The sequence below is a fragment of the Schistocerca americana genome, chromosome 4 (assembly GCF_021461395.2).
Source record: "Schistocerca americana isolate TAMUIC-IGC-003095 chromosome 4, iqSchAmer2.1, whole genome shotgun sequence".
NCBI classification, from domain to species: domain Eukaryota; kingdom Metazoa; phylum Arthropoda; class Insecta; order Orthoptera; family Acrididae; genus Schistocerca; species Schistocerca americana.
The window spans coordinates 634,958,041-634,984,305 of NC_060122.1; the positions used below are offsets into that span (position 1 = coordinate 634,958,041).

General features: G+C 41.0%; 1 protein-coding gene across 6 annotated transcripts in view; it reads left to right on the plus strand.

Moving 5' to 3' along the window:
* LOC124614006 (galectin-4-like) overlaps positions 1-26,265 on the plus strand; it is a 141,934-nt gene that overhangs the window by 43,853 nt on the left and 71,816 nt on the right. For all 6 annotated transcript variants that reach the window (XM_047142820.1, XM_047142816.1, XM_047142821.1 and 3 more), the window contains exons 3-4: positions 7,230-7,318; positions 11,477-11,678. In XM_047142820.1, coding sequence (XP_046998776.1) covers positions 7,230-7,318; positions 11,477-11,678 — 291 coding nt within the window. The remainder of the gene's footprint in view (positions 1-7,229; positions 7,319-11,476; positions 11,679-26,265) is intronic.

Consider the following 26,265-nt stretch of genomic DNA (forward strand, 5'->3'; position numbering starts at 1 on the left):
CTCAGAGTTTTTTTACACCTTTTCGTAGGTATTCAATGTGCCCCCCTTGAGATGCATGGCATATGTCAGTGCAGTATTCAAATTGTTCCCACACTTTAACAAGCATGTCTTGACTTATAGCTTCCACAGCTGCTGTTATGCAGTGTCTCATTTCATTCATTGTTGTCGGTAATGGAGGCACATAAACAGTGTCTTTTATAAACCCTCTCAAGAAGTAATCACATACAGTCAGGTTGGGTGACCTTGGAGATCAGTAATGTAAGGCTGAATCATTTGGTCCAGTGCAACCAATCCATCATTCAGTAACTCTTTGATTTAAAAATTCCCGCACTTCCAGATGCCAATGTGGCGGTGCCCCATCCTGTTGGTAAATGAAGTCCTTTGAATTAGTCTTCAGCTGTGGGAAAAATAGTTCTCAAGCGTATCAAGATATGTGCTTCCTGTAACAGTGTTCTTGGCAAAGAAAAATGGATTACACACCTTTTCCCGTGAAACTGCACAAAACACGTCAAATTTTGGAGAATCCCTCTCATGTTATACAACTTTATGTGGTTATTCCATACCACATATTCTCACATTATGATGAATCTCCCTTCCATTTAAATGGAATATTGCCTCGTCACTAAACACTAAGCATGGAAGAAAACTGTCATCCTCCATCTTGCCAAGAACAAAGTTACAAAACTCCACATGTTGTTTGTCACATTCACGAAGAGCTTGCATTAGCTGAATTTTGTACATGGTTTCATGTGTAAAAGTTGACACAACACACGCCAGATGGACATCAGGGACATGTTGAGCTGTCGAGCTGCATGGCAAACGGATTTCTGCAGACTCCCTGTGAAACTATGGTGGATGCACTCGACATCTGTGTCAGACACTCGAGGACAGCCCGGCGATTTGCATTTACACAAACAACCTGTGTCTCAGAATTGTTCATGCCATCATCAAATGCTATGTGCTATAGGAGGATGCACACCATACCTAGTATGAAAGTCATGCTGAACAGTTATTACTGACCTGCACTGCGCAAAACGTAGAACACAAAACGCTTTGTGTTGTCGCGACACTATTTTTACTAGAACTGAAGTGGGCACACACTACCGCTACCCAGCAGGAACCATGAAAAACTTGAGAGATTGCTCTTTCCAGCAGTATGTTGTTCACGCACATATCTTAAATAATGTAATAGTTATGATTTTTTTTAAATCAAGTGATTCTTTGCGATACCTCCTGTGTTCTAGATTGTTAATCTGTGTTTTGTCCCTCTTCAGTTTCTTCTTACACTGTTTGTGAGACTCTGCAAAAAGAAACTGGAAAGGAACATTATTGGAGCTAACTACATAGAACATTTTTATCTTCTATGACAGTGGCCTTGGAAGTATTTTGCAGAGAGGATGTTGTTCTGTGCCTGCTGAGACAATCAAAATTGTAGAATTTGTACAAAAAATTATTATTAATGGTAAATCTGTATTCAACTCAAAGGTTGCTTTGAACACTGTCACGCTTCACTAGAAATTGTTCTATTCCAGGTGCTATTTGCTTGACTTTTCCACTCAGATCTTAGGGGACTGACAATTTAATGTGGTCTCCGAAATATGGTGCAACTTGGCACTTTTCATATTAACAAATTATTACAGGAGGTGAAAGAAGCGATAAACGTCAGAAAAAAATCCCAGAACCAATTAAGTTTGACCTTTGGATTTGTAGTTTGGCTATTAGCCACCAAGTAACAAGCAATTTGAAGTTCATTTTGCAAGCCAGTGAGAGGTCATAGCCCTTATACATGCTGCACCATTTGACAGTGGACCCAAGCATGTGAGAAGGGTATTTCTGATGTTCATATCATTTTAGGTGTAGAAAACAAGTTCTTCACTGCAGTATGCCCAGCAGCATACACTCCCACCAGTGCTCATAGTGGCCAATGCATAACAATAAGGGATGTATTTGCTCCTTTTACACTGCAACTCGGATGACTCCAAATGCCCAATTGGTTTTGCTTTTAAAACATTTGGTGAAGTATCGTATAATGATTCCCAAGTAGGAAAGATGCACTACCAATAGTTCAAGTGGTCCAGGAATTACACATGTATCCATACAGTAACATATTCTCCCTCATAAGCTCATAAGAACTATACATGTAGTCTACACACTTTCATAGATATGATCCAAGACATTAACATTTCATTGAAGAGTTGCCATGAATACTCATGGGTGTCCTCGTGGGCACTGGCACTCCCCCCCCCCCCCCCCCTCCCCCCCCAAGCTTCTGGTGTACAAAGATTTTATTCATATATTCAGTGGATAAGAATCAATTCTGTATGATGCAATGATGTTTTTGTGTCACCTGTGAAACAAAGCTATTATGATACATATATCTCGAAATTGGCAAAATCCTTTACATAAAAAGATGACAGTTTTAGGGTTATGCCCTCTTCCCTACAAAATGGAAAAATTTTTGTAGAAAACCCAGGCATGCAATTTTCATTGATAATGGGCTCCAACCCAAGCAAATGATTTAAGAAATTGTACAAAAAATTTTGTTGATGTTTAATCAGCAAATAAACCAACATTCCAGAATGCAACATAACACCAGCTTCACCCGGCACCCAGATACCCACCCCCTGTACTGACTAGCAGCAATGGAGATGCCACTACTAGTGGTGACTACTGCCCTAGAGAGGCACCTCACTCCAGCAGTATTGCCACTCTTGGGGTAATAGCAAGCACAGAGTGGAGAATGGTTGAGTGGTTGTGCTTGCCATACAGTATGTTTGCCACTGACCTGTCATCCAGGTTAGATGTGGTTGAGGTATGTCCCCCCCCCCCCAATCATCCCCCCCTCCACTTCCAACCTTCTCCCAGTGGCAGTCAAAGTGCAGGCATTCCATCCTGTCAAGTCATTTTTCTACCTGGCATCCAGCAAAGACAGGACTAAAGTCCACCAGAAATCAGTTCAGATACTAGCAAACATGTTCACAGCTAAAGTGCCAATAAGGAGTTTCCTCAAGACACCTGAAAAACTCACTGTGTCACTCTGCAAATGAGGTTTGCTAGAACCCATCATCTGTAAATATGGATGATATCTGAAGGACGACTCCTCTTAGCCACATAGTGGAGTAGAGTGCTACTTGTGGGAGCATGCAGAGATGAGGTGGGGACAAGATAGTGCTGCTAGCTGCAGTTGGAAGATTTAGGGAAAAAAGGGGGGGGGGGGTGAGTGGAAAAAGAGAGAGGTAGGGAAGGGGAGGAGGACTAATGGGCGTGTTGGTGGAATGGAAGGTTGTGTTGTGCTGGAGTGGGAGCAGGGAAGGATATAGGTAAGTTACGGACAGAGGTTAGTGAAGGTTAAGGCCAAGGTGGTTAATGAATGTAGGATATATCGCAGGGAGGGTTCCCACCTGCACATTTCATAAAAGCTGGTGTTGGTAGGAAGGATCCAGATCTCGCAAGCTGTGAAGCAGTCGTTGAAGTGAAGGACATTATGCTGAGAAGCATATACAGCAACTCAGTGGTCTAGCTGTCTCTTGGCCACAGTTTGGCAGTGGACAATCATGCAGACAGACAGTCTGTTAGTTGTCATGCCCTCAAAGAAAGCAGCTCAGTGGTTGCAGCTTAGTTTGCAGAGCACATGACTCCTTTCACTGGTAGCCCTGCCTTTGATGGGATAGGAGACATCTGTGGACCAGACTGGTGCATTTACTGATGGGAGGATGTATGAGGCAGGTCATGCATGTAGTTCTATTGTAGAGATGTGTACCACAAGTCAAGTAGTTGGGAGCAGGGGTGGAGGAAGGATGGACAATGAAAATGCATCGGCAGTGGGCACACCCGTAGCACCATCCTTTGCCAACTTTTTCATTGGCCATCTGGAGCAATCCTTCCTAATCACCCAGAATCCTAAATCCCTCACCTGTTCAAATTCAGTGATGACATATTTGTGATCAGAACTGATGTTGAGGACACTTCAAAACCTTTCGCCCATTTGCTTCACCAGGTGCTCCTCGACCCAACAAGTCACCTTCTTCATTGTTGACCTCCAGTTCAAGGATGGCTACATCAGTAGCTCCATCCATATCAAACTTACCAACCACCAGCAATACCTCCACTTCAACAGCTGCCACAGTCTAGCTATCAGTGGTTGTCATGTGTGCACTGACAAGCAGTCCCTCTCCAAATATACCTTCACAGATTGAAGTTACCCTCCCAGTCTTGTACAGAATCAGATCTCCCATGCTTTGTCTCTTCCGTCACCAACCCCTCCCCCCTTCCATCCCCCCCCCCCCCCAATGCACCAATTATCCAGCCACAAAAGAGCTCTCCCCTCGTCGTGATTCATTACCACACCACCCACGACTGATGAAGCAACTGAATCACATTTTCTGCCCAGATTTCAAGTACCTCTTGTCGTGCCCTGAAATGAGGAATATTCTACCCACTTTCCTTCCTGTACCTCCCATAGTGGTATTCCGCCACCCACCAAACCTATGCAGTATGTGTCAGGAGGAAAGGTACATGCTCTGAGGGGTGATAATATTAGTGGTTCTGAACCAAAAACTTCATACCTATTCTGAATGGTTTCCAAGATAGGATACATTTAATATCACTTTTGTACAATTTTCGTGAATAACTTGGAAAATGCACCCTCCAGCGAAAATGTGTCGCAGTACAAAATTAAAAACTATATTAAATTTCCTACAAAAAAGGTCCTATTCATTTTTTTGTCTAGAACTAATGGTTTGTGCGAAGATAGTGCGAGAATGTTGAAAAACTCACTCAACGTGCATGCGTTGTAGCGTACGTAGTTTTTGTAGGCGAATTTGATGTAATTTCCCAACTTTATAGACTACAAGTGTCCCATATCAAACTGTTTGTCCCAACTTGCTCTACGCTACTGTTGTACCTTGCAAGTAGTGACAATGTTTGATAGTACAGAAAATAAATAACAATGAATATTAAATGTGTTCCATCTCGGAAACCATTTGGAGTAGTGCATAAATCCATATGAAGCTTTTCATTCAGTATCACTAATACTGTCACCCCTCAAAGCACGTACCTTTCCTCCTGACTCACCCTGTATATACCTACTCCACCCCTGCTCCCAACCCCATGCCTTACAGCTCATGTCCCTACAATAGACCTAGATTCAAGACCTGTTCCAGAAATTATCCACCAGCACCTATTCCAGTCTGGTCACAGACGTCTCCTATCCCATCAAAGGCAGGACTACCTGTGAAAGCAGTGATGTGGTCTACAAAATAAGCTGCAACCACTGTACTGCTTTCTATGTGGGCATCGCGACTAACAAACTGTTTGCCTGCATGAATGGCCGCTTCCAGACTGTGGCCAAGAAAGAGCTGGACCACTCAGTTGCTGAACATGCTGCCCAGCACAATGTGCTCCACTTCAACTGCTACACAGCTGGTGCCATCTGGATCCTTCCTAACAACACCAGCTTATCTGAGTTGTGCATGTGAGAACTCTCCCTGGAATATGTCCTTCGTTCCTGTAACCCCACTGACCTCAATCTTTATTATATATATGGATATGGTGTCTGTTCTTTTCGGACATGTCCGAAAGAACAGACACCACTGATGACCTGCAGCCATCGAGAACGAAATTAGAATTATATTTATACCTTCAGCTGCTTACGGGTGTTGATATATGTCAATGGGGACAGGTGAAAATGTGTGCCCCGACCGGAACTCGAAGCAGGGATCTCCTGCTTACATGGCAGACGCTCTATCCATCTGAGCCACCAAGGGCACAGAGGATAGTGCGACTGCAGGGACTATCTCGTGCATGCCTCCCGCGAGACTCACATTCTCACCTTGCATGTCCACGCACTACATTCACAGTGTCCTACCTCAATATACTCATTACTCGTGGAAGACATTCTTATCAAGTCACATAAGAGTTCGGGGAATATGTGTGCATCCGAACAGAAGAAGAAGGTATTGCCAGAAGTACATAATTATGTGGATATGGTGTCCCGATCTCTTACGGGACTTGGTAAGAATGTTTTCCATGAGTAATGAGTATGTTGGGGTATGACACTATGAATGTAGTGTGTGGACATACAAGGTGAGAATGTGAGTCTCGTGGGAGGCGCACGTGAGATAGTCCCTGCAGTCGCACTATCCTCTGTGCCCTCGGTGGTTCAGATGGGTAGAGTGTCTGCCATGTAAGCAGGAGATCCCGGGTTCGAGTCCCAGTTGGGGCACACATTTTCACCTGTCCCATTTCATATATATAAACGCCCGTAAGCAGCTGAAGGTATTAATATAATTCTAATTTCATTCACTCTTTATTAGTGCCTGTCCTCCACTTACCTATCCCATTCTCTGCCCCCATTCCAGCACAACACAGCCTTCTATTCCACAGAAGCAGCCTGTAGTCCTTTTTCCCTTTTCTAGTTCTCTCCTTTTCCTCCCCCCCCCCCCCCCCCCCCCCAACTGCCCTGCCCCTAGCAGTCCTACCTTGTCCCTACCATGCTCCTCCATGCTCCTTCAGGTAGCAGTACACCTTCACCTTCCTCCACCCCACCCTGCTATTGCCTCCCTCTGTCCTCCATGCCGCCTTCTTACACCGACCACCAGATTGCTGCTCCAATTAGGTGCAGTTACAGGTCAGTGAAGCCACTGCAGCCAGAAACAGAGGCCATGAGTGTGTGAGTTGTGCTTTTGTAAATGCTAAAATGTGTAGCAATCTTCTCATTGTGCCTGTCAGTGACTTAGTGTCTCCTCTATATGGTGAGCAGCAATCTGTCCTCTACACAATATGATGCTTACTACCTGAGCCCCCATCTTACTCTGTTACTCGCTCCCGTGAACGGGAATGCATTATGCAGATCTTGGTGCCTCTCTCGTCCATCTAGAAAAGATAACCTGAAGATGCCTAAATAAGGCAAAATGCGTCGTTGAAAAATAAAAAAATAAAATTGCAACCAAGACTGTTTTTAACTAATACTATTAAGCACTGGTTTGTTGTATGCCACATATGGACTGGAAGAATTTCTATAATATTGTTTTTATTCCATCCTGGACTTTCCATTGTTTGATAATACGTTATTCTTATCTTTTCATTGGCTTTATTGTCCACAGACATTGCTGCTAGTTTTGTCTCTGCCTTCTCTTATACGGATTGGAGTTTTCAATTTTTTGGCTCACATATACTCAGTTGATATTTCTTTGTGTCCTACCTAACATATGTTCCAATGTGTGTTTCAGCCTGTCCCTTTTTTGGGAGGCATTGATGGAAGTATGCGACCCGGAAAAATGGTGAGAATTCATGGTTCTGTGCCACATTCGGCTGACAGGTATGCTTTACTCTAAATTATTGTACACAGATTTTTTTTGAGACATGCTGTATGTAAGGAGTCAAGTACTCTGAAACTTCACTGTATGACATAATAATAGTCTCTTGCCTTTCTTTGTGTCCTATAGTTCTGTCGCTTCATGTAATCATAGACTTATAAGATCCAGAATGAAGATAAACACAAAGATGGAAAGAAACAAACTCATCAGGCAGGGAAACAGAAATGTAGATCATGAGAATTTATTTAAGAATATGGAGGTGTAACAGATGAAATGAAGTGAGAAATTTAGCATCTTAGAAAGACATTAGGAAATTGGGTAGTTATTTAACAAATGTACTTAGGCTGACAGAAAATACGTTGCAGGTGTGAAAAAAAGTGAGAGTTTTCTTGCAAGTGATAATGTTGGTATAATTGAATGTGCTGAACAGATTAATTTTATTCAAAAGTGTGTCTGAGAGAATGTGAGAAGATACAATGAAAATTGGGTAAGAGAAACAATTAAATCATCACACTGAAATGAAAATAGCAAAAATTAACAGTAAGGTCAGAGAACCAGTTGACGAGTTTTTGTATTTGGAGCATTTGAGGACAATGGGAAATTCGTGTCATCTTTTAATAACCAACTTAGTTGAAATGCTCATTAGCTATCATCACTATATATTTGAATTTGAGCAGCATGCAGTCAATACGTACATGATTATATGAAAAGAAAAGAGAACATTTCTGGGAAGGTGTCCAGCAGTTTTTTTTATGTGCTTTTTAAAATAAACATATTTTGAGTCACTTTTTGGTGGACTTGGTTGTTACAATATTCAGTTTTGTTACAATAATTTTGATATCCCCAATTCCTGTATCCCTAATGACACACTATTTTCTCCAGATTGTTTATTGCTGAGAGACTCCAGTATGTTATCACAACACTTTGTGTGGCCTCTGAAAGAAATTGCTCAAAGAAATTTTCAATTAAACAACTTAGTACAATTTCAGACAATGTTTATATTTACCACCAACTTTAAATATATATTTTTACTGCCATATTGAAGATAAACTGAAATCACCACCAAGACATATACTTATTCAAAATCTGACTCAGTTATCTTTGAAATTTTCAGCAATCATTTAAGTCAGTGGGTCAACAAAAAGAATCCATTATTAACGTAATTCCATTATCAGGTACAGTGCATACCCACACTAATTCATAGCAACTCTTTACTTAAGCTTCACTACGAGGTATATTTTTTCTAACAGGAACCAACTGAATTTGACCAACTTTGTGTAAACCATTATGTCCTTGGTAAAAATTTGCCAGAACTTTTTGGCTTCAGCAGATTTCAGCCTCTGTCATTACTTCTGCTTCAGTGCTTTTATGAGAACTTTGACATCTAGTTATTTTGTAACACACATGTGACTTTTGGCTGTGACATAAAAACAATATAATCACATTTTGTGATAGGACAAAGTAGATTAGTTATGAGCAAGATTCAGTATCTGATATGTGGTCATCACAGACTCAGAAAATATCATTCAAGTGGAACATAATTAGCTCATGAAGCAGTGAATGCTGTCAACACAGAATCTGAAATGGATTCCATATTTCTAGATTTCCAGAAAGCTTTTGATGCCTTTCCTCAGAAGTGGCTTCTAATCAGATCACATGCCCATTGGTTGTGTGAGTGGATTTGTCATTTCCTGCCAGAAAGATTACAGTAAGTAACAATTGACAGAAAATCATAGAATAAAATGGAAATGATATCTGGCGCTCCCCAAGGAAGTGTTATAGGACCTCTGCTATTCCTTATGATTTAGGAGGCAATATGAGCAGGCCTCATAGACTGCTTATTAGACAATAAATGACAGAATCATATGCAAAGTCATCAGAAGATCAAAACTAATTGCAAAATGATTGAACAAGGTATCTGTATGGAGCAAAAAATGGCAATTTTCTCTAAATAATGCAAAGTGTGAGGTCATCCAGGCGAGTTCTAAAAGGAATCCATTAAATTTCAGTTACACAAATATCACATAAATCTAAAGGTCGCACTTTATCTAGGGATTACAGTTACAAGCAACTAACATTGGAATGATCACATATAGTGTTGTGGGGAAACTGAACCAAAGACTATGGTTTATTGGCGGAACACTTAGAAGATACGGCAAATCCACTAAAGAGACTGCTTATACAATGCATGTCTGTGTTTTGCTAAAGCCTTGCAGTTCAGTATAAGAGCCTCATCAGAGAGGAGTGACATGGGACACTGAAAAACTTCAAATAAGAGCAACTCATTTTGTACTATTGCAAAATAGGGAAGACTGTCATGGCTATGATATGTAAGTTGGAGTGGCGGGCATAAAAAAACAAAGGCATTTTTCTCTGTGGTGAGATTTTTTCACAAAACTTCAATCACCAACTTCCTGCTCCAAATGCAAAAACACACTGTTGAGACACACATATACAGGGAGAAATGATGATCATAACAAAATAAGATAAATCAGAGCTCTTACAGGAAGATTTAATGTTCATTTTTCCTGTGGTGTGCTGTTCAAGAATGGAACAGTAGAGAAATCGTCTAAAAGTGGTTTGTTGCAGCCCGTGCCAGGTTTTTAAGTGTGAATCACAGAGCAGTCATATAGATGCAGATGCAGATTTGACATTACAGCAGTTTAGCAACAGTTGGATGATAATGAAGATGTAGCTCATGCGATGGCGTAATTTGTGGTAGCAAAGCAATAGGCTCAACAAAGGTACACTATATTGATAAAAAGTATCCGGAGACCCCCAAAAACATATGTTTTTCATATTACGTGCATTGTGCTGCCACCTATCACCAGGTACTCCATATCAGCAACCAGAGTTGTCAGTAGACATCAGGAGAGAGCAGAGTGGGGCGCTCCACGGAACTCACGGGCTTTGAACGTGGTCAGGTGATTGGGTGTCACTTGTCATATGTCTGTACACGAGATTTCCACCCTCCTAAACATCCCTAGGTCCACTGCTTCCGATGTGATAGTGAAGTGGAAATGTGAAGGGACACGCACAGCACAAAAGTGTACAGGCCGACCTTGTCTGTTGATTGACAGAGACCACCGACAGTTGAAAAGGGTCATAATGTGTAATAGGCAGACATCTGTCCACACCATCACACAGGAGCTCCAAACTGCATCAGCATCCACTGCAAGTACTATGACAGTTAGGTGGGAGGTGATAAAACTTGGATTTCATAGTCAAGCGGGTGCTCATAAGCCACACATCACGTCGGTAAATGCAAAATGATGCTTTGCTTGGTGTAGTGAACATAAACATTAGACGTTTAAACAGTGGAAAAACATTGTGTGGAGTGACAAATCATGGTATGCAATGTGGCGATCCTATGGCAGGGTGTGGGTGTGGCAAATACCTGGTGAACGTCATGTGCCAGCATGTGTAGTGCCAAGAGTAAAATTCAGAGGCGGTGGTGTTATGGTGTGATAGTGTTTTTCATGGAGGGGGCTTACACACCTTGTTGTTTTGCATGACACTACCACAGCACAGGCCTAGATTGATATTTTAAACACCTTCTTGCTTCCCACTGTTGAAGAGCAATTCGGGGATGGCAATTGCATCTTTCAACACAATCGAGCACATGTTCGTAATGCATGGTCTGTGGTGGAGTGGTTACATGATAACAACATCCCTGTCAGAGTGGTTACATAACAACAACATCCCTGTAATGGACTGGCGTGCGTAGAGTCCTGACCTGAATCCTATAGAACACCTTTAGGGTGTTTTGGAATGCTGACTTCGTACCAGGCCTCACCAACCGATATCGATACCTCTCCTCAGTGCAGCACTCCGTGAAGAATGGGCTGCCATTCCCCAAGAAACCTTCCAGCACCTGATTGAACGTATGCCTGCGAGAGTGGAAGCTGTCATCAAGGCTAAGGGTGGGCCAACACCATACTGAATTCCAGCATTACCGCTGGAGGGCACAGCAAACTTGTAAGTCATTTTCATCCACATATCCAGATACTTTCGATCACATAGTGTATGTTCCTCACTAGCAGGCATTTACACAATTCACACAATAATGTTGTTAAAAGTTAATTTTGATAAAGGCATTAATGTTCTTGACTATTGTGGCAAAGGCCACTGGATGCTTCAGTATCTACTCTTTGTTTCAGATTTGTTGTCAACTTAAGGTGTGGACCCTACGACCAACATGACATTGCTCTCCACCTATCAATTCGCTTTCCCGAAAGTGTGGTAGTCAGAAACAGCTTAATTGATTCACGATGGGGTCCAGAGGAGAGATTTGGTGGCATGCCATTTTCAAGGGGTTTAGGATTTGAGCTTCTGATTTTGTGTGATCCTAATCACTTTAAGGTAAGCATTAACACACACATGTAAAGGAAAATGAGAATTTTAGTTTTTGGAAAAATGAATAAAACACTCACTTTCAAACTGGCATGTTGCTTTAGGCACTGAATACTTACAACTAGGCTATCATTATTGAAGCCTTTACAGATCATCTGGAATGAAAGATACTGAATACAAATGTGACATTGTAGGAATGTAACCTGCAATAATAATGAGAACAACTGACTCTACTTTCTGTTATTAGGAGTCAAGTAATTGTTGTGAGTCAATACACACCACTGTTTTCAATGAAAGTAAGATTGTAAGGGGTCTCAAACAAAATTTGTGACTGGATTCGTATTGTCTTGGTAGGAAGGACTCTAGCTGGACATTCACTGACAGATGTAGAAGTAACTTCTAGTGTTCTTCAGGGTAATGTGTTGGGACCCTAGTTATATATTAATGACCTGGCAGACAGTATTAATAGCAACTAACAATGCTCATCCTCTGTATGGACATCAACCTCCTCCTCCCCCCCCCCCCCCCCCCAAGCAGACTGAAAGCTATGAAGAGCTTTCTAAAAATTTCCATCAAAGACAGTACAACACCGTCAGTGGCACGACAAAACCTGTGGACAACCAGAAACACAGATATCACATCATGGATCCCACCTTCGAGGCCTTCCACCCCAGGTGAAAACGTGCAATGGAAAAGTGGAAGTCCCTAAACAGACCAAGGCGTGGTGTGGGTAGAACAAAGAATAATATGGCCAAATGGAACTATCTTGGGGACCCATCAAATTTTTGCAAACATGGAGCTGAATAAACCACCAGGGACCTCTACAATTGTCCTCAGTGCCCAGTTTCCTGCACACTGGAGGACCTGTTGTGGGGCAGTTACAATGCCATAGAGGTCACTGATTTTTGGTCTGATTATATTTAGTGTTTGTAATCTGTTTGTATGTAACTGTTATTATATGGCTCTATTTGCCTCACATTGTGTCCCTATTTTCTTTGTATGTGTTCATATTATTCTGCTTTTCTCTGTTGCCTATTTTCTATGCAACATTTCAGACATGAACGACTAAATACCTCATAATTTTGCAAGTGATGCAGTTACCTGTAATAAAGTACCACCTGAAAAAAATTGTGCAAATATTCAGTGAAGTCTTGACAAGATTTCAGAGTGGTTGGCGAATTTCTTTAAATGTTCATAAACATAAAATTATGCAGAATGAGATTTTCACTCTGCAGCGGATTGTGCGCTGATATGAAACTTCCTGGCAGATTAAAATTGTGTGCCAGACTGAGACTCGAACTCGGGACCTTTGCCTTTCGCGGGCAAGTGCTCTACCATCTGAGCTACTGAAGCACGACTCACGCCCGGTTCTCACAGCTTTCAATCTGCCAGGAAGTTTCATATCAGCGCACACTCTGCTGCAGAATGAAAATCTCATTCTGGAAACATCCCCCAGGCTGTGGCTAAGCCATGTCTCCGCAGTATCCTTTCTTTCAGGAGTGCTAGTTCTGCAAGGTTCGCAGGAGAGCTTCTGTAAAGTTTGGAAGGTAGGAGACGAGATACTGGCAGAAGTAAAGCTGTGAGGACCGGGTGTGAGTCGTGCTTTGGTAGCTCAGATGGTAGAGCACTTGCCCGCGAAAGGCAAGGGTCCCGAGTTTGAGTCTCAGTCGGGCACACAGTTTTAATCTGCCAGGAAGTTTCATAAAATTATGCACTTCACAAAGTAGTAAAATGTAGTGTCCTATGAGTGCAATCTCAATGAGTCACATTTGGAAACATTCAACTTATACCAGTACCTAGGTGTAACGTTTGTAGTAATATAAAATAGAATGAATACAGACGTTCATTCATAAGTAAAGCAGGTGGCAGACTTCGGTTCATTGGAAGGATACATGGAAAATGTAGGCAATCTATGATAGAGATTACTTGCTAGACCCCAGAGTGATCAAGCCTATATTATTATTCAGATGCATGGGATCTGTACCAAATAGGACTAACTGGGACCCAAGAATGTATACAAAGAAGGGCAGAGTAAATGGTCACAGGGTTTTTGTTGGTCACATTTGTTTGATTCACTGGAAAGTGTCACAGAAACGTTGAAAAACTTGCACTGCTACATAGTAATAGTTTTTAAATAATGTAGGAAAAGACAAGTTGCTGCTTACCGTAAAGCAGACATTCAAGTTACAGACAGGCACAATTAAAAGACACTTACATAAAGCTTTTGGCCAGACTTCGTCAGTAAAAGAGACAGACACACCATTCACACATACACAAGTAAGCACACCACATGCACACCCAACTGCCAACTCCAGCATCTCAAGCCGGAGTGCAACCATCACATGGGATCCAAGCCGCAGTCTGCAGGGGTCGGAGAATGGGAAGAGATAGTAGTGTATGGGTTAGGAGATAGACAAATGCTGCTGGTGGAGAGTGCAGGGACTGACTGTCAACAGACACAGCATCAGGACGTTGTGGGGCAAGGAGGTGGGGAAGAAAGGAGAGGAGTGGGGAAAGACAGGCAGGTGCATTCGCAGAAGGCTGCAAGTAAACAGGATGGGAGATGAAAATGTGGAGGAAATGATAGGATAGAGGGGGTGGAAACAATTGGTGGAGGGTGTGGGGGCAGTGTGTTTCTGTGGTTTGAGGCCGGGATAATTATGCGAGTGGAGAATGTGTTATAAGGATAATTCCCATGTGTGCAGTTCAGAAAATCTGGTTGGTGAGGGTGTGGCTGGGCGGGGTCGGTTGTCTTCATTCTCTCTCGGAATTATCGAGAGTCCACCTACCTCGATATTCCTTCCTTCCAACGGCCCTTCCCTCTGTAGTAGTAGATATGTGCTAGGCAGTGTAAAGCAGCGTTGATGAAACCACTAACTAATACCTACCACACAGAGACCGTGCAACTCGAGTTGAAAGTCAGTTCCTGAAAGTTCATTTTAAAAAATCGAGCGTTTGGAGGATGCAGTCTACTTGCGGAAAGCATTTAAAAATTATATTGAATCTGCTTTTTATTCATATGGAAACACATGAAATGGCTGCAAAGTCCATATTTAATAGGGTAAGCTTTATCCTTCAAAATTCACTGTCTTACAACACATTTTCACTCGAAAAGCAGCCAGAATTTTTGCAAGTCTGACCCAACTAATTTTCACTATCTAACAGTCGCAGATCCACCACTCTTCGCAAGTTAAACATTTGGTCATTTAAGTGGTCTTCTTAGTAAGAAGTGCTCGCCAAAGTATTCCGTACAGGTGACGAAACATGCCACGCGGAATTATTACTACGACCAGAAAGTTCACATGCTCATAATGCCCAAACTATTTAATTTAGAAACACCAAATATTTCATTAAAATGTTCGTAACTCCAGTTACTTCAGTCACGACATGTTCTAACTGAAATTAACTCACTAGTTCTTCATCGTACAGACTATTTTTACGGAGCTATCTAACATGGTGCTATCTGTAGGCCAGTTAGCAAGCGACTATCTCGTACTCCTCTACTCTCTGCCCACCTCACTATATTCGTGTGGGAACAGCTTAATTCTAATTGGCTGTTGATCTAAACGACCAATCAGAATGTTTCTTCCAGATCATTCTCGCGGCAAAACTTGCCTTATCCAACCACTAATCTGATGGTAATTAATATAATTAAAACTTCAAATTTTGAGTATATTGTTTCATCAAAATAAGCAAAGTACAAAATATTCTCCAAATTGATAAATAAACTTATTCTGCCTTTAACTTTCATCCTGGTTGCCTTTATACAAAAGCAAGCTCACGCCGACATAAGTCATCTGAATCGTGGTTGCACCATAACTTCCCCACTGTTCGTTTGTGCCAAAGTCTTACATAAAATGACATATTAAGTATTAACGTATGTCCCACATACCCTCACTCAGTCATTCTCTTGCACTCGCCCAGCAGAATTAAAAGCAAATAATAATTTTGAGCGATTTTTGTATTACTAATATAAAGTAACTAAAATTTTGAAAAGAAAATTCTAATTAATTGATTTTATGCACTGATAACTTGGTAATGGTTTCAAATGATAATGAGAGTCAATTTGTTATTTTTCCTAACTGGGTTTTAAAACATGAGTGTCGGTTTTAGGACTTTTAGGTAATTTTCATTGTCAAGGGGAGGAACCAGATGGCTCACAGAATGTAGCAGCTATTGAAATCAAGTGTGTTACATTCAGCTGCATATTGTTCCACAGGGTTGTCTACTTTACACTGTCATTTCCAATCCAATCCCTTGCCACAAAGATCATACCCCTGTGGAAGACCTAAGAGCAAAAACTGCCCAACCCAAGCATGCAGCACTTCCTATTCCACTGCTGTCACAGGTTTATCCTATCCCATGAGGGGCCAGGTCTCCTTTGAAAGCAGCCATGTCATTTAGCAGCTCTGCTGCAGTCATTGCACAACTTTTTATATTGGTTTGACTACCAACCAGCTGTCCACCAGGATGAATGCCTGCCACCAAACTGTGGCCAAGAGCAAAGAATACTACCCTGTGGCACAACATGCAGCTGAACATAACACACTTGATTTCAATAGCTGCTTCACTACCTGAGCCATCTGCATCCTTCCCTGCACCACCAGCCTTTCTGAACTGTGCAGATGGAAATTATCGTTACAAAACGTTATCTGCTCCCGTAATTAACCCAGCCTCAACCTACGGTAACATATTGTCCACGCACCCTCCAACCAAACCAACCACTTCCACCCCCTCTATCCTATCATCTCCTCCCCATTCTCATCTCCCACCATGTTCATTTGCAGCCCTTTGCCAACACATCTGCCCATCTCCCTGCCCCATAATGTCCTGGCGCTGTTCACTGCGCCTGTTGTCCGTCAATCCTTGCACACTCCACTAGACAGCATTTCTCTCTCTCTCCCTCCCTCCCTCCCTCCCTCCCTCCCTCCCCCCCACATGCACACTACTATCCCTTCATCTTCCCCGTCTCCTCCAGATTGCTGCTTGCATCCCACTTTGTTTACTGATGGAGGCTGTAGCCAAAATCTTTTGTGTCTTTTAATTGTGTCTATATGCAACTTGGCATGTCTTCTTTATGGTTAGTAGCAATCTGCCTTTTCCTACATCATTGACATCCCTACCTGGAATTTCATCGTTTGGTTTTTTTAATAACATATGTATAATGTAATGAGGTTGTAAGGTCGTGTGTCAAATAGTTTGAAGTGATTATAGAAATATCTCTCTTGTTATTCGTTGTCTTGGCAACTCTCTTACTAATGTGCCAAATTCTCGTAATAAAATTATTTCTGAATGCCTCAAATACAAGCATGCAGTGATCAGTTGAAATCCAATAGGAAACTCCTGGCTACAGTAAATTTCCGATGTACAAAAACAAATGTAGAACAGCCTATTTCATCTTTCAGTACTTCAATTGAAATGGTAAGTGTTTAGTGTTCACTTCTAATTGAGTTAATGCACAAATAACTCATTGAGACAGGCTTAATGATCTTAAAAAAGTAAATGAATTTCCATCCCAAATAATAACAAAAGTTTTTTTTTTTTTTTTTTTTTTTTTAAGTGCAAACACAGCAACTGTTATGAAGTTCCTCATTTACGTATACTTCTACGTTTATATAGTAGAAATTATTGTTTCTATAACAAATGGATTTTTTTGTATTACCATGTTCCATGAAAATATCTCAGTTGAATTACCTTACTGCATAATTATTTATTACAAAAATTGTTTTACCTTGTTGTATATCTTACTGTCTAACCAGCTAAGAAACAAGGGAGAGCTAGACACAAGATTTCTCATATTAAATCACACTCTCCATACAAAGATAATTGTCAGTTGCATATACTGATGGTAGTTCCATGTGATTTTATCCTTTTCTAAATGTCACAGCTGTCACCAGTCTATGCTATTAGCCTGACATCTGGCATCAGAAAAAATGTGCTGTATGGTTCCTGACATTTACCCATAATCAACTGACTTAAACCTCCTGTTTGTCTAGTGTTCTTAAAATCAATCTACTACAGGCAGTACACGTCTCACACACACATACAAATCAGCAAACATCTAATTAACCTCAGGTTGGATTCCATTAGGAATGGTTGTGCTCAACGAATGTGAAATGTTTATAATCAGGGATGAACATAGCAGTCAGTTGTGTATTGATTGCAGAACTAGCTAATGTGAACTGAGCTATGGACACTTGGAGGTTGTTTTAATGTGTGCTTATACAAGCTTTCTGCTACTAAACACACAGGTGATGGTTATATTGTAGCTGAAATCTAGCTAGATCTGCAATAAACTACAGATTAATAAACGACTGATCACTGTGTTCATCCTTGACTGTTTAACTAACCAATATCCTTAATCTCCTGAATCTGAAATATTATGAATACGATTATCAAGAATGGGTTAGACTTCACAGTAGGATATTTTGTTTCGGAAAAGTGTTGGCGCATTAGATTCACTTGGTACCTTCATTAGAGATGTGCAACTGATCTTCTCTGACAGTCTTATATACGTATGCAGACTTTGTAGAAATAAAGGATGCGTACGACAATGTGGATATTTCTGTATTACAATGAATCCTATGTAATCTGGGTACACTGTCAAAAATAGGTAACTAATGCACACGTTTAATACACCACAGGATCTTAAAATTAAGCACAAAGGACAACTGATTCCCACAGCTGTCTATAAAGTTTTGCCACAAGGACCACTTAAGTCTGCTGCTTTTTAATGTATATACCAGAGAGATAGGTAAATGATTACATTATCCTGTCACCTTTCTACAGTGCACAAACAATTTTTAAACGTATTCCCAGCACAAGAACGAGAACCATGCCTTGAACTACCTGCTTTGAGGTGTCAATAGTAGGGTAACTTGGTTACCCAAGATAGGAATTGATGTCGTGCCTGAGAAATGCCAACTCACTATCTTTACTAGATCTAGGGTAGACAAAGATGCAGTTTCCTTGCAAATTAATAACCAAACTATTTCAGCATCTACTCGTGTTAAATTTCAGAGGATATGGCTAGACATTAGACTGGCATGGCAAAAACATATCAACAAACTCCAGCCTAAGGTACATAGGAGAATTAACATCCTGAAAGCTTTGTATTGCACTGGCTAGGGAGCTGACCCTAGGAAGCTCGTACATCTATATAAGCAATTAATTAGGAACAAGATGAAACATGACTGCATGCTGTGTGACTCCATTCTCAAGTCATTATTGACAATTCTAGACCATATAAAATCAGCAGCTCTGTGTATTTGCGGAGGCTGTATTAAAACAACTCCTTGTATCTGTCAAGCAAGTGTAACAGGCAGTTCCTCCACTTGTTAAGAGACAAAAACTCTTATGTGGTCATTACATGTTGAGGGCCAAATCCTCTATCAATGATCCATTACATTGGAAATTACTTTGACTGTTACATCTGAAACAGACTAAGTCATACTGGTTGAGGAAACCCAAGCCCTTCCTACAAATACCATATAGTTTGGTGAAATCTTGGAACATCAGACAGTGCAATATAGTGTACTTCACAATGACTTTCCAAAGAAACTTAAAGACTATCTCATTGAAAAAGAGTTTTACAGTGTTGCAGAATACTTATGCCATTAAATTTGTATATATTGTTATTCATTATCAGTGATGTAAAAATGTAAGCTAAAGGTGTAGAAAAATAAGTGATAAAGAATTTTAATACTTTGACATGTCCTATATTACACGTACATTTACTGTACACAATGTAATCTTACAGGATCAAATAAAATTCAGTTCAATTCAGTGCAGTGTTAAGTGAACTGAAAGAGTATACACCATTAAAATTGGAATGTAATTGACATGATTGGTACAGACTGTACACAGGTGATTCCAAAACGTATGTCTCTGTGGGAGCTGCATTTTTTGATGATCAAATAGGTGTGAACAAACTTCCTGTTACCTAATCCGTGATTGATATTAACTGTGGTGCTGCACACCATTCATCAAGCTATTCTTATGAGAACAGCTGAAAGAACAATTGTTAATCCTTTGGCACAGATGTACTGTGAAGGCTCAGTTGAGCAAAGAAAATGCTTAAACAGATTCATCTTCAGTGGATACTGGGACGTGGACTTAGGTACAACAGATGTTCAGATCAACTGGCGAAAGTGGGGCAACATCTACTTCTCGTTGACACACCCCTACCATACAGTTATTTTCGTAGATGACTCGCTAATGAAGTAGAAATAAACTGGACAAAGTTAGTAGACATTGACTGTAAAATCAGAGATAAGTGGTATTGTGCATTTCAGCAACAGATTCCAAGGCACCCTTGGTTGCCTAACGTGGTGCCCACAAGAAGAAAAATTGTTACTCTTAACAAACTAAGAGCAGATCACATGAATGCCAATAAGACAAGAAATTTGTTAAAATTAATTTGTTCTCCAGGCTCAGTTCCTGCCTCATTGACATGGACATTGTACATATACTAATAGAAGGTGATAAATACTATCATCCAAGAACATGTATACTGTAAAGTATTTTTAGAGTTAAGGACAATTTTTCTCTTAGAATAGCTCGTAGTTCCCCGACTAGGTCCATTGCCAAATGTATTGACCATTTCATTCGTCTTTGTGAAGGAGAACTTTAAAACTTGAGGCTCTCTCTAATGTTTCATTATGTATTTGTATAATTGGATTTTATGTTAAAATTTCATGACCTTTGTTATGATGGTGCAGTCAGACTAATGTACTTTATTGACTCCTCATCTTCTTTAACTGTATCTTATATTTCGCAATAAAAGCAGGTCAAGGTCCTGTTTGTATCATTATGTGCAATAATTGTGTCTGGCATAATGGACTCTGCCTGAAGACACATAAAATAAAATCTTTTTCTCCATGCTACCTCAGTAAATGTTTACTATCTACAAAACTAAAGTCATTCTGTGTAACAGCTCCCCTTAAATAGACACACATTCTTGCTCCCCACTAAAATGTCTGCATATTCATGATCAGAATAATAATAATAATAATAATAATAATAATTCTGAATGGCACTGGGTCTAGTGTTGTGGATCAGTTTGCTCCTTATGTTATACCACTACTTTTGTAGGCTAGCTTGTTTGTCCACATTTAGTTGTCACAAGATAGTTTTTTAGTATTTCTCTTCCATCTGTTGTGTTCCCCAAAGTTCATAGTGTTACAATATTTATAAATCTAAGCAGTATCCAAAAGCTTATTTATACACATGTGCGATACAACCATTGACTGAAAGTATGTAAAATGCTCAATACCTGTTCTTAGAAATACTTCTTTCCTAATTCTTGTTGATTTCTGTTCTTAGATGCTCCATAATTGTGTCCCTGTTAATAGAAACACACAATCATTTGGAACTTTAATCTGTGCCCAAAATCCTCCATGAATTATGCTAATAATGCTTCCAGTATCAACAAATATATCAGTGTATCTATCACTTACTTGCTCTGAATTACAGCTCTGATACCCAGTTTTTCTTTAGGTGTATCCTCCAGATATCTTGTTGAATACTCCAACGCCAGTTCTTGGTCATTACACTTAGTAGTTTCCTCCAAATCTCATTCCTGTTCATTTGTATTTGGCTTATTTACCTCCTCATGTAAGGGAATGTATTTGAACATTTCCTTCGCAGTATACAAATCCGACACCTGTCCTATTTCCGCATCTTTCAAAATGAAAGCATTAGTGTGCCATTTGTCTAAAATCTCTAGAGGTCCCTGCTACAAATGATAAAACTTTTTAACATGTTTGTGAACTTTGCTACTATTCTTGTCACTTTTGATTTGTTCGGCACTAATGGATAACATTCGTATCTAATTGTTTGGGTCCTGTATTTAATTTTTACACTTAGCACACAAGATTTTAAAATTTTCCTTGTCCTCCTAGCCATTCCCTTAAAATAATATTTCCTTGTCTGTAATAGTCACTTCTTGGCCCAAAGTGGCCATACCCTATATGGATGTACTTGATCAAAGATATCACATAATCCTTAGTTATGGATACTTGCTAGTACAGGATTTCTGCCTCCAAATGACTAAACTGTATGCTCTCGTGAAGCAAAAATTTCATCCTTTTACTTCTTCCTCAGAAGTTCCAACTAACTTTTCTTTCTGATGCATGGATTAACTGCATACTTTTCCCTTATATTTTTTTGATGGTGGTATCATCTCATTGCTGCCCTCTGTTTTACTTTAAAAAATATACTTATAATGAATTGTCAGAGGTGACACATCCTGCCTCTTCTTGACAGGGTGTCAGTCACTGAATTTTGTTGCCCTTCTATGTACTGTATCTCTAAATTGAATTCTTGGAGAAACAAAGCCCAACAAGCCGGTCTGTTGTGCAACAGCTTACTTTGTGTTGGACAACTTAATGCTCTGTGTTCTGAATGTGCTATCACTTGCAATCAGTTAATAGATAATGGTATTTGCAGACAACCCACACTACTGGTAATTTTTTTTTTCTCAGATGTAGTGTTGTTTCATCGACAGGCTGTCAGCAATCTGCTAGCATTCGTCCACTATCTATCACCTGATGGATCGTGTTAATGCGTAGTCTTACCCAGATGCACGGATAACATCACAGCCCAGCATCCTGTGATCCACTTACTAGATAACTAACATGTTTACGGAGGTGACAGTAGAACTTTTGGTTTGGTCACCACGTTGGTGCGGGCGTGGAGGGGCCCCATCTCTAATAAGCAAAAGCCAACATTTTTCTATTAACTTTCTCCACTATATCTGACTATTTCTGTCATTTTGTAAATCTGCACCCAGTCCAAATCCTGAAGACTCACAGACAGTGTGAAACTTCTTGGTACAGTCAGGGTGGCGGAGAATTATTCGCTCAATTAGTACTTGCTTGATCCTTTACATTTCTTTTGTACAATCAGAGGACCAATGCCACAGTACATCTTTCTTTAATAGATTTGCAAAAGTGTACACTATTTAGTGTCTGGTCTGGCATGAAATGGTGGTAACCAAAAAATTATTTATGTTGCTTTTTTTCTGGTTGTGGATATTTCAGAATAGCTTCAACCTTTACAGGATTTACTCTTATACCTTCACTGTTGTTAAGTGTCCTAGGAACTTTAATTTGCCGGTGACATATTTGGCCTATTCCAGATTAACAATAATATTCATCTCCCACAACTTTTTAAGCACTTTTTCAGTAGTGTGAATATGCTCTTCCCAAGTTCAAGATAGAATAAGTAAGTCATCTCCATATAGAACTATGTGATCTATTATTTCTTCGCCTAATGCTTGATCAAGTGCTCTAATGAATTCTGATATTGATACCTTCAAAAGGCGTAACACAGAACCAATAACGTCTGTTAAACAGGAAGGTAATGCACTTACAAGATTCAAGAATCAGGACCATTGATCCACAATCAAATATTGATATTCCCACCCCCACTGCAATCATAATAGACAGTGTCATTGGGTCATCATGGGAACAAGTAAGGGTCATCCAATGTGGAAACCCATATTCGCCAATGTGTGCTGAAGGATGTACTCCAAAATGTTTGTGCCTGCACCAGCATCATATTCTGTTGGTTTTAGCCACAGGTTGCTGCCTATCCAACTTTACTACTACACTGACCTCCATATTGTGTGATGAGGCCTGGGTGTCCAACAATTGTCACCTTCTCATGGTTTCACTGTCCTTTAGCTGCTTTCCACAGATGCGCACAAGTTGCTTGGTAGCATGCAAACAGCCAACCAGCTTCATCATTTCCAAGACACTTGTTCTCAGATAACAGGCCATAACATTCTGCCCATTGTCAAAGTTGCTTGTGCGCCATCCCCTCCCCCTCCACCCCCCTCCCCCTCCCCCTCAGGACAAAGCAGTTTTACCTTGAAAATGACAGGAAGTGTGCCTATCGAAATTTTGGCAGTTGTCATTGATGCCACCCAACAGCATTCCCACAAGTTATTTGAATAGTGTTGCTTTAGTTGTGACCTGCCTGCACATGCCGAGAGAAACTCGGGTCTCACTAGCTATCAAAAGTGCGATCTCTGCATCGTCAGAGGACTACCACTGTACAGGTACCCAACAAGCTTCAACATGGAATGGTTACCATGCTAGGTAATGGGCACGTTCCCCACACAGCCCTCACAATCTGTATACGATTCTGAAAAAGTGGAGGTCGGACTCTGGTGTGGTGGCTGAACATATCTGTTCATTTGGGGACACTGGGATTCCAATCACTGCCATCATGCCATGTTGCCTTTACTATGGTGCCCATGGCGAGAGCCCTCATTCAGATTACTGGTAGGTGGTGAATGTTTGGTATCATGAAACGACCAAAGTTATCAGCTGCTGGCAGCAAGGCTCCACAGTCTCTTCAGTCAGACTGCAACTCAGAGCCAGTCCTTACAACCCAAGGAACTTTTCCTCCTTAGGTATGCCATGGGATGGGAAAAAGAAATAAGGGACTTGCAATACTCCTCAGGTCCTGGTTTGCACCCGAACAGATGGAGGTCCTTTCTCTCTATCAAACCAATGTTTCTTGTGTGGAATATTGAAAACAGATTTGGGAAACTACATATCCACAGCAAATTAAGTAGTAGCTCTAATTTAATTAAGTTGGCAAATCCTACCTAGTCCCGGGCATTAACCCCACTTGTAAACAACTTGGTGATGTAGCTGTTGCCATCAGACCCCAAAAGAATTTCAGCGTGGTACAAGGGTTAATTTTCCACCAGGACATCACGCCGTGGATAGACGAAGAATTTAGAGAACACATTGGAGAGGTGAGGTATCCACTTCACATGTTGTATACATTGGACTGCCAGAGACAAGGTAGACACTGGCACTTTCATCCTTGTTTTTAATAGGGATTTGCTTCCAGAGAAGGCCAATGTCATGTGGTACCAGGATGTGAAGCCATAGTTTCCACCTCCAGTGTGATGCTTGTAAGTATATTCTTTCCAATGAATGTACAACCTGATTTGTGGAGACCACTTCACGAAAGGTCACCATGCATGCTACCACCTGTATGTGTCAGTTGTGGGAAACATCACCCCTCCCCAACCCACAAAGTGTGTTAAACTATTCAAAGAACACACAATCCATGAACTGTAGGTCATTGATCGCCTCTCGTATTTTGAAGCTCGGAAAGAGTGTGATTGTTCTTATCTAGTTCAATAATATCAACCTTTGCCACTACCTTGGCAAGGTTGTCGGCTGTACCTGGTGTATTTACTCCCTCAACTTCAACATCTGATAGTGATGCAAGTAAACGTGATTGTGGAGCTGATAGGCCTTTCTCACTTGTGGTGCCTGCGGCACCAGCTCTGGAAACAATTCCCCACACAGCCAAAGAAGCAGCCTACTCCTTCAGTATCTACTAGTGACAGGGCTCCATCTCAATAATGGTCTCCTTATAAGTTCACAAATCAGAAACCTGACGTCAGCCGGTGGCAAAAGGAGCCATAATTGTGGGTCCCAGGACTGCCCACTCTTCTCACACTCCTACACCCATAACAGATAAGACTTCACGAGAATCTTGACCAATGAATGTTGTGAAATAGAAGAAGTAGGAGGAGGAGGAGAAATCTCGGTGGAAGGTCCTATGACACCCTGGAAGCAGCAGGTCCCCTCCACCTGTCAGAATCCTAGCTGATGTTTGGTAATGTTGTTCCATCTCCATTGGCGACAGTGATCCTGGGGTGTGACCTGTCTTCTTGACCCCTTCACACCTAACCAGGACATTCAGACATGATGATCCAATGGAACTGCAATGGAAATTACTGTCACCTGCAAGAATTAAACAACTAATTTTCTTGTGATCTATGATCTGTGTTGCTCTTCAAGAAAAACATTTCACTGATGACTACTGCCCAGTTCTTTGAGTTTACTGTGCATTCTGTTGAAATTGTACTAATCCAGAGAGAGCATCTGAACAGGTCTGCACATTGGTTTGCATGGTAATCATCAGTGAGTAGATTCCATTCTGTGTCATGTTGGAAGCAATAGCAGTGCGAGTGCAAATGACACCAGAAATCACCATTTGCAACATTTATGAACCTCCTGGGAGGGCACTCACTCACCTTGAGATGCTCGCCTTAATCCAACAACTCTTCCCCCCATGTTTTCCAAATTAATATTTCACTGTGTGCCAATGCCCATGCGGAAGTACCACTTCATCCTGTATGGGCATTCTGCTTTGCCAGCTTCTTTGTTGTCTCAATCTGTCTCCCCTCAATACTTTTATGCACCTTTTCAGCTATTGACACAATGACCTATTCTCCCAATCTCATGGCTTTACTACAATCTTTGTGACAGTGACAACTTGCAGTGATCCCTCTCACTTACCCCCCCTGCGGGTTCGGGGGTTAGAATAGGCCCGTGGTATTCCTGCCTGTCGTAAGAGGCGACTAAAAGGAGTCTCAAACGTTTCGGCCTTATGTGATGGTCCCCTCTCGGGTTTGACCTCCATCTATCTAAATTATTCCGAAGAGCGAGCCAATTGGGGAAGGGCACCTTACATGGTGCACTGTATCCTTCGTGCAATTAGACCTATCGCCGTCTTTCTCGTCGTTGCAATGGTGTCCCGCTCGTTTTCGATCTCTTGG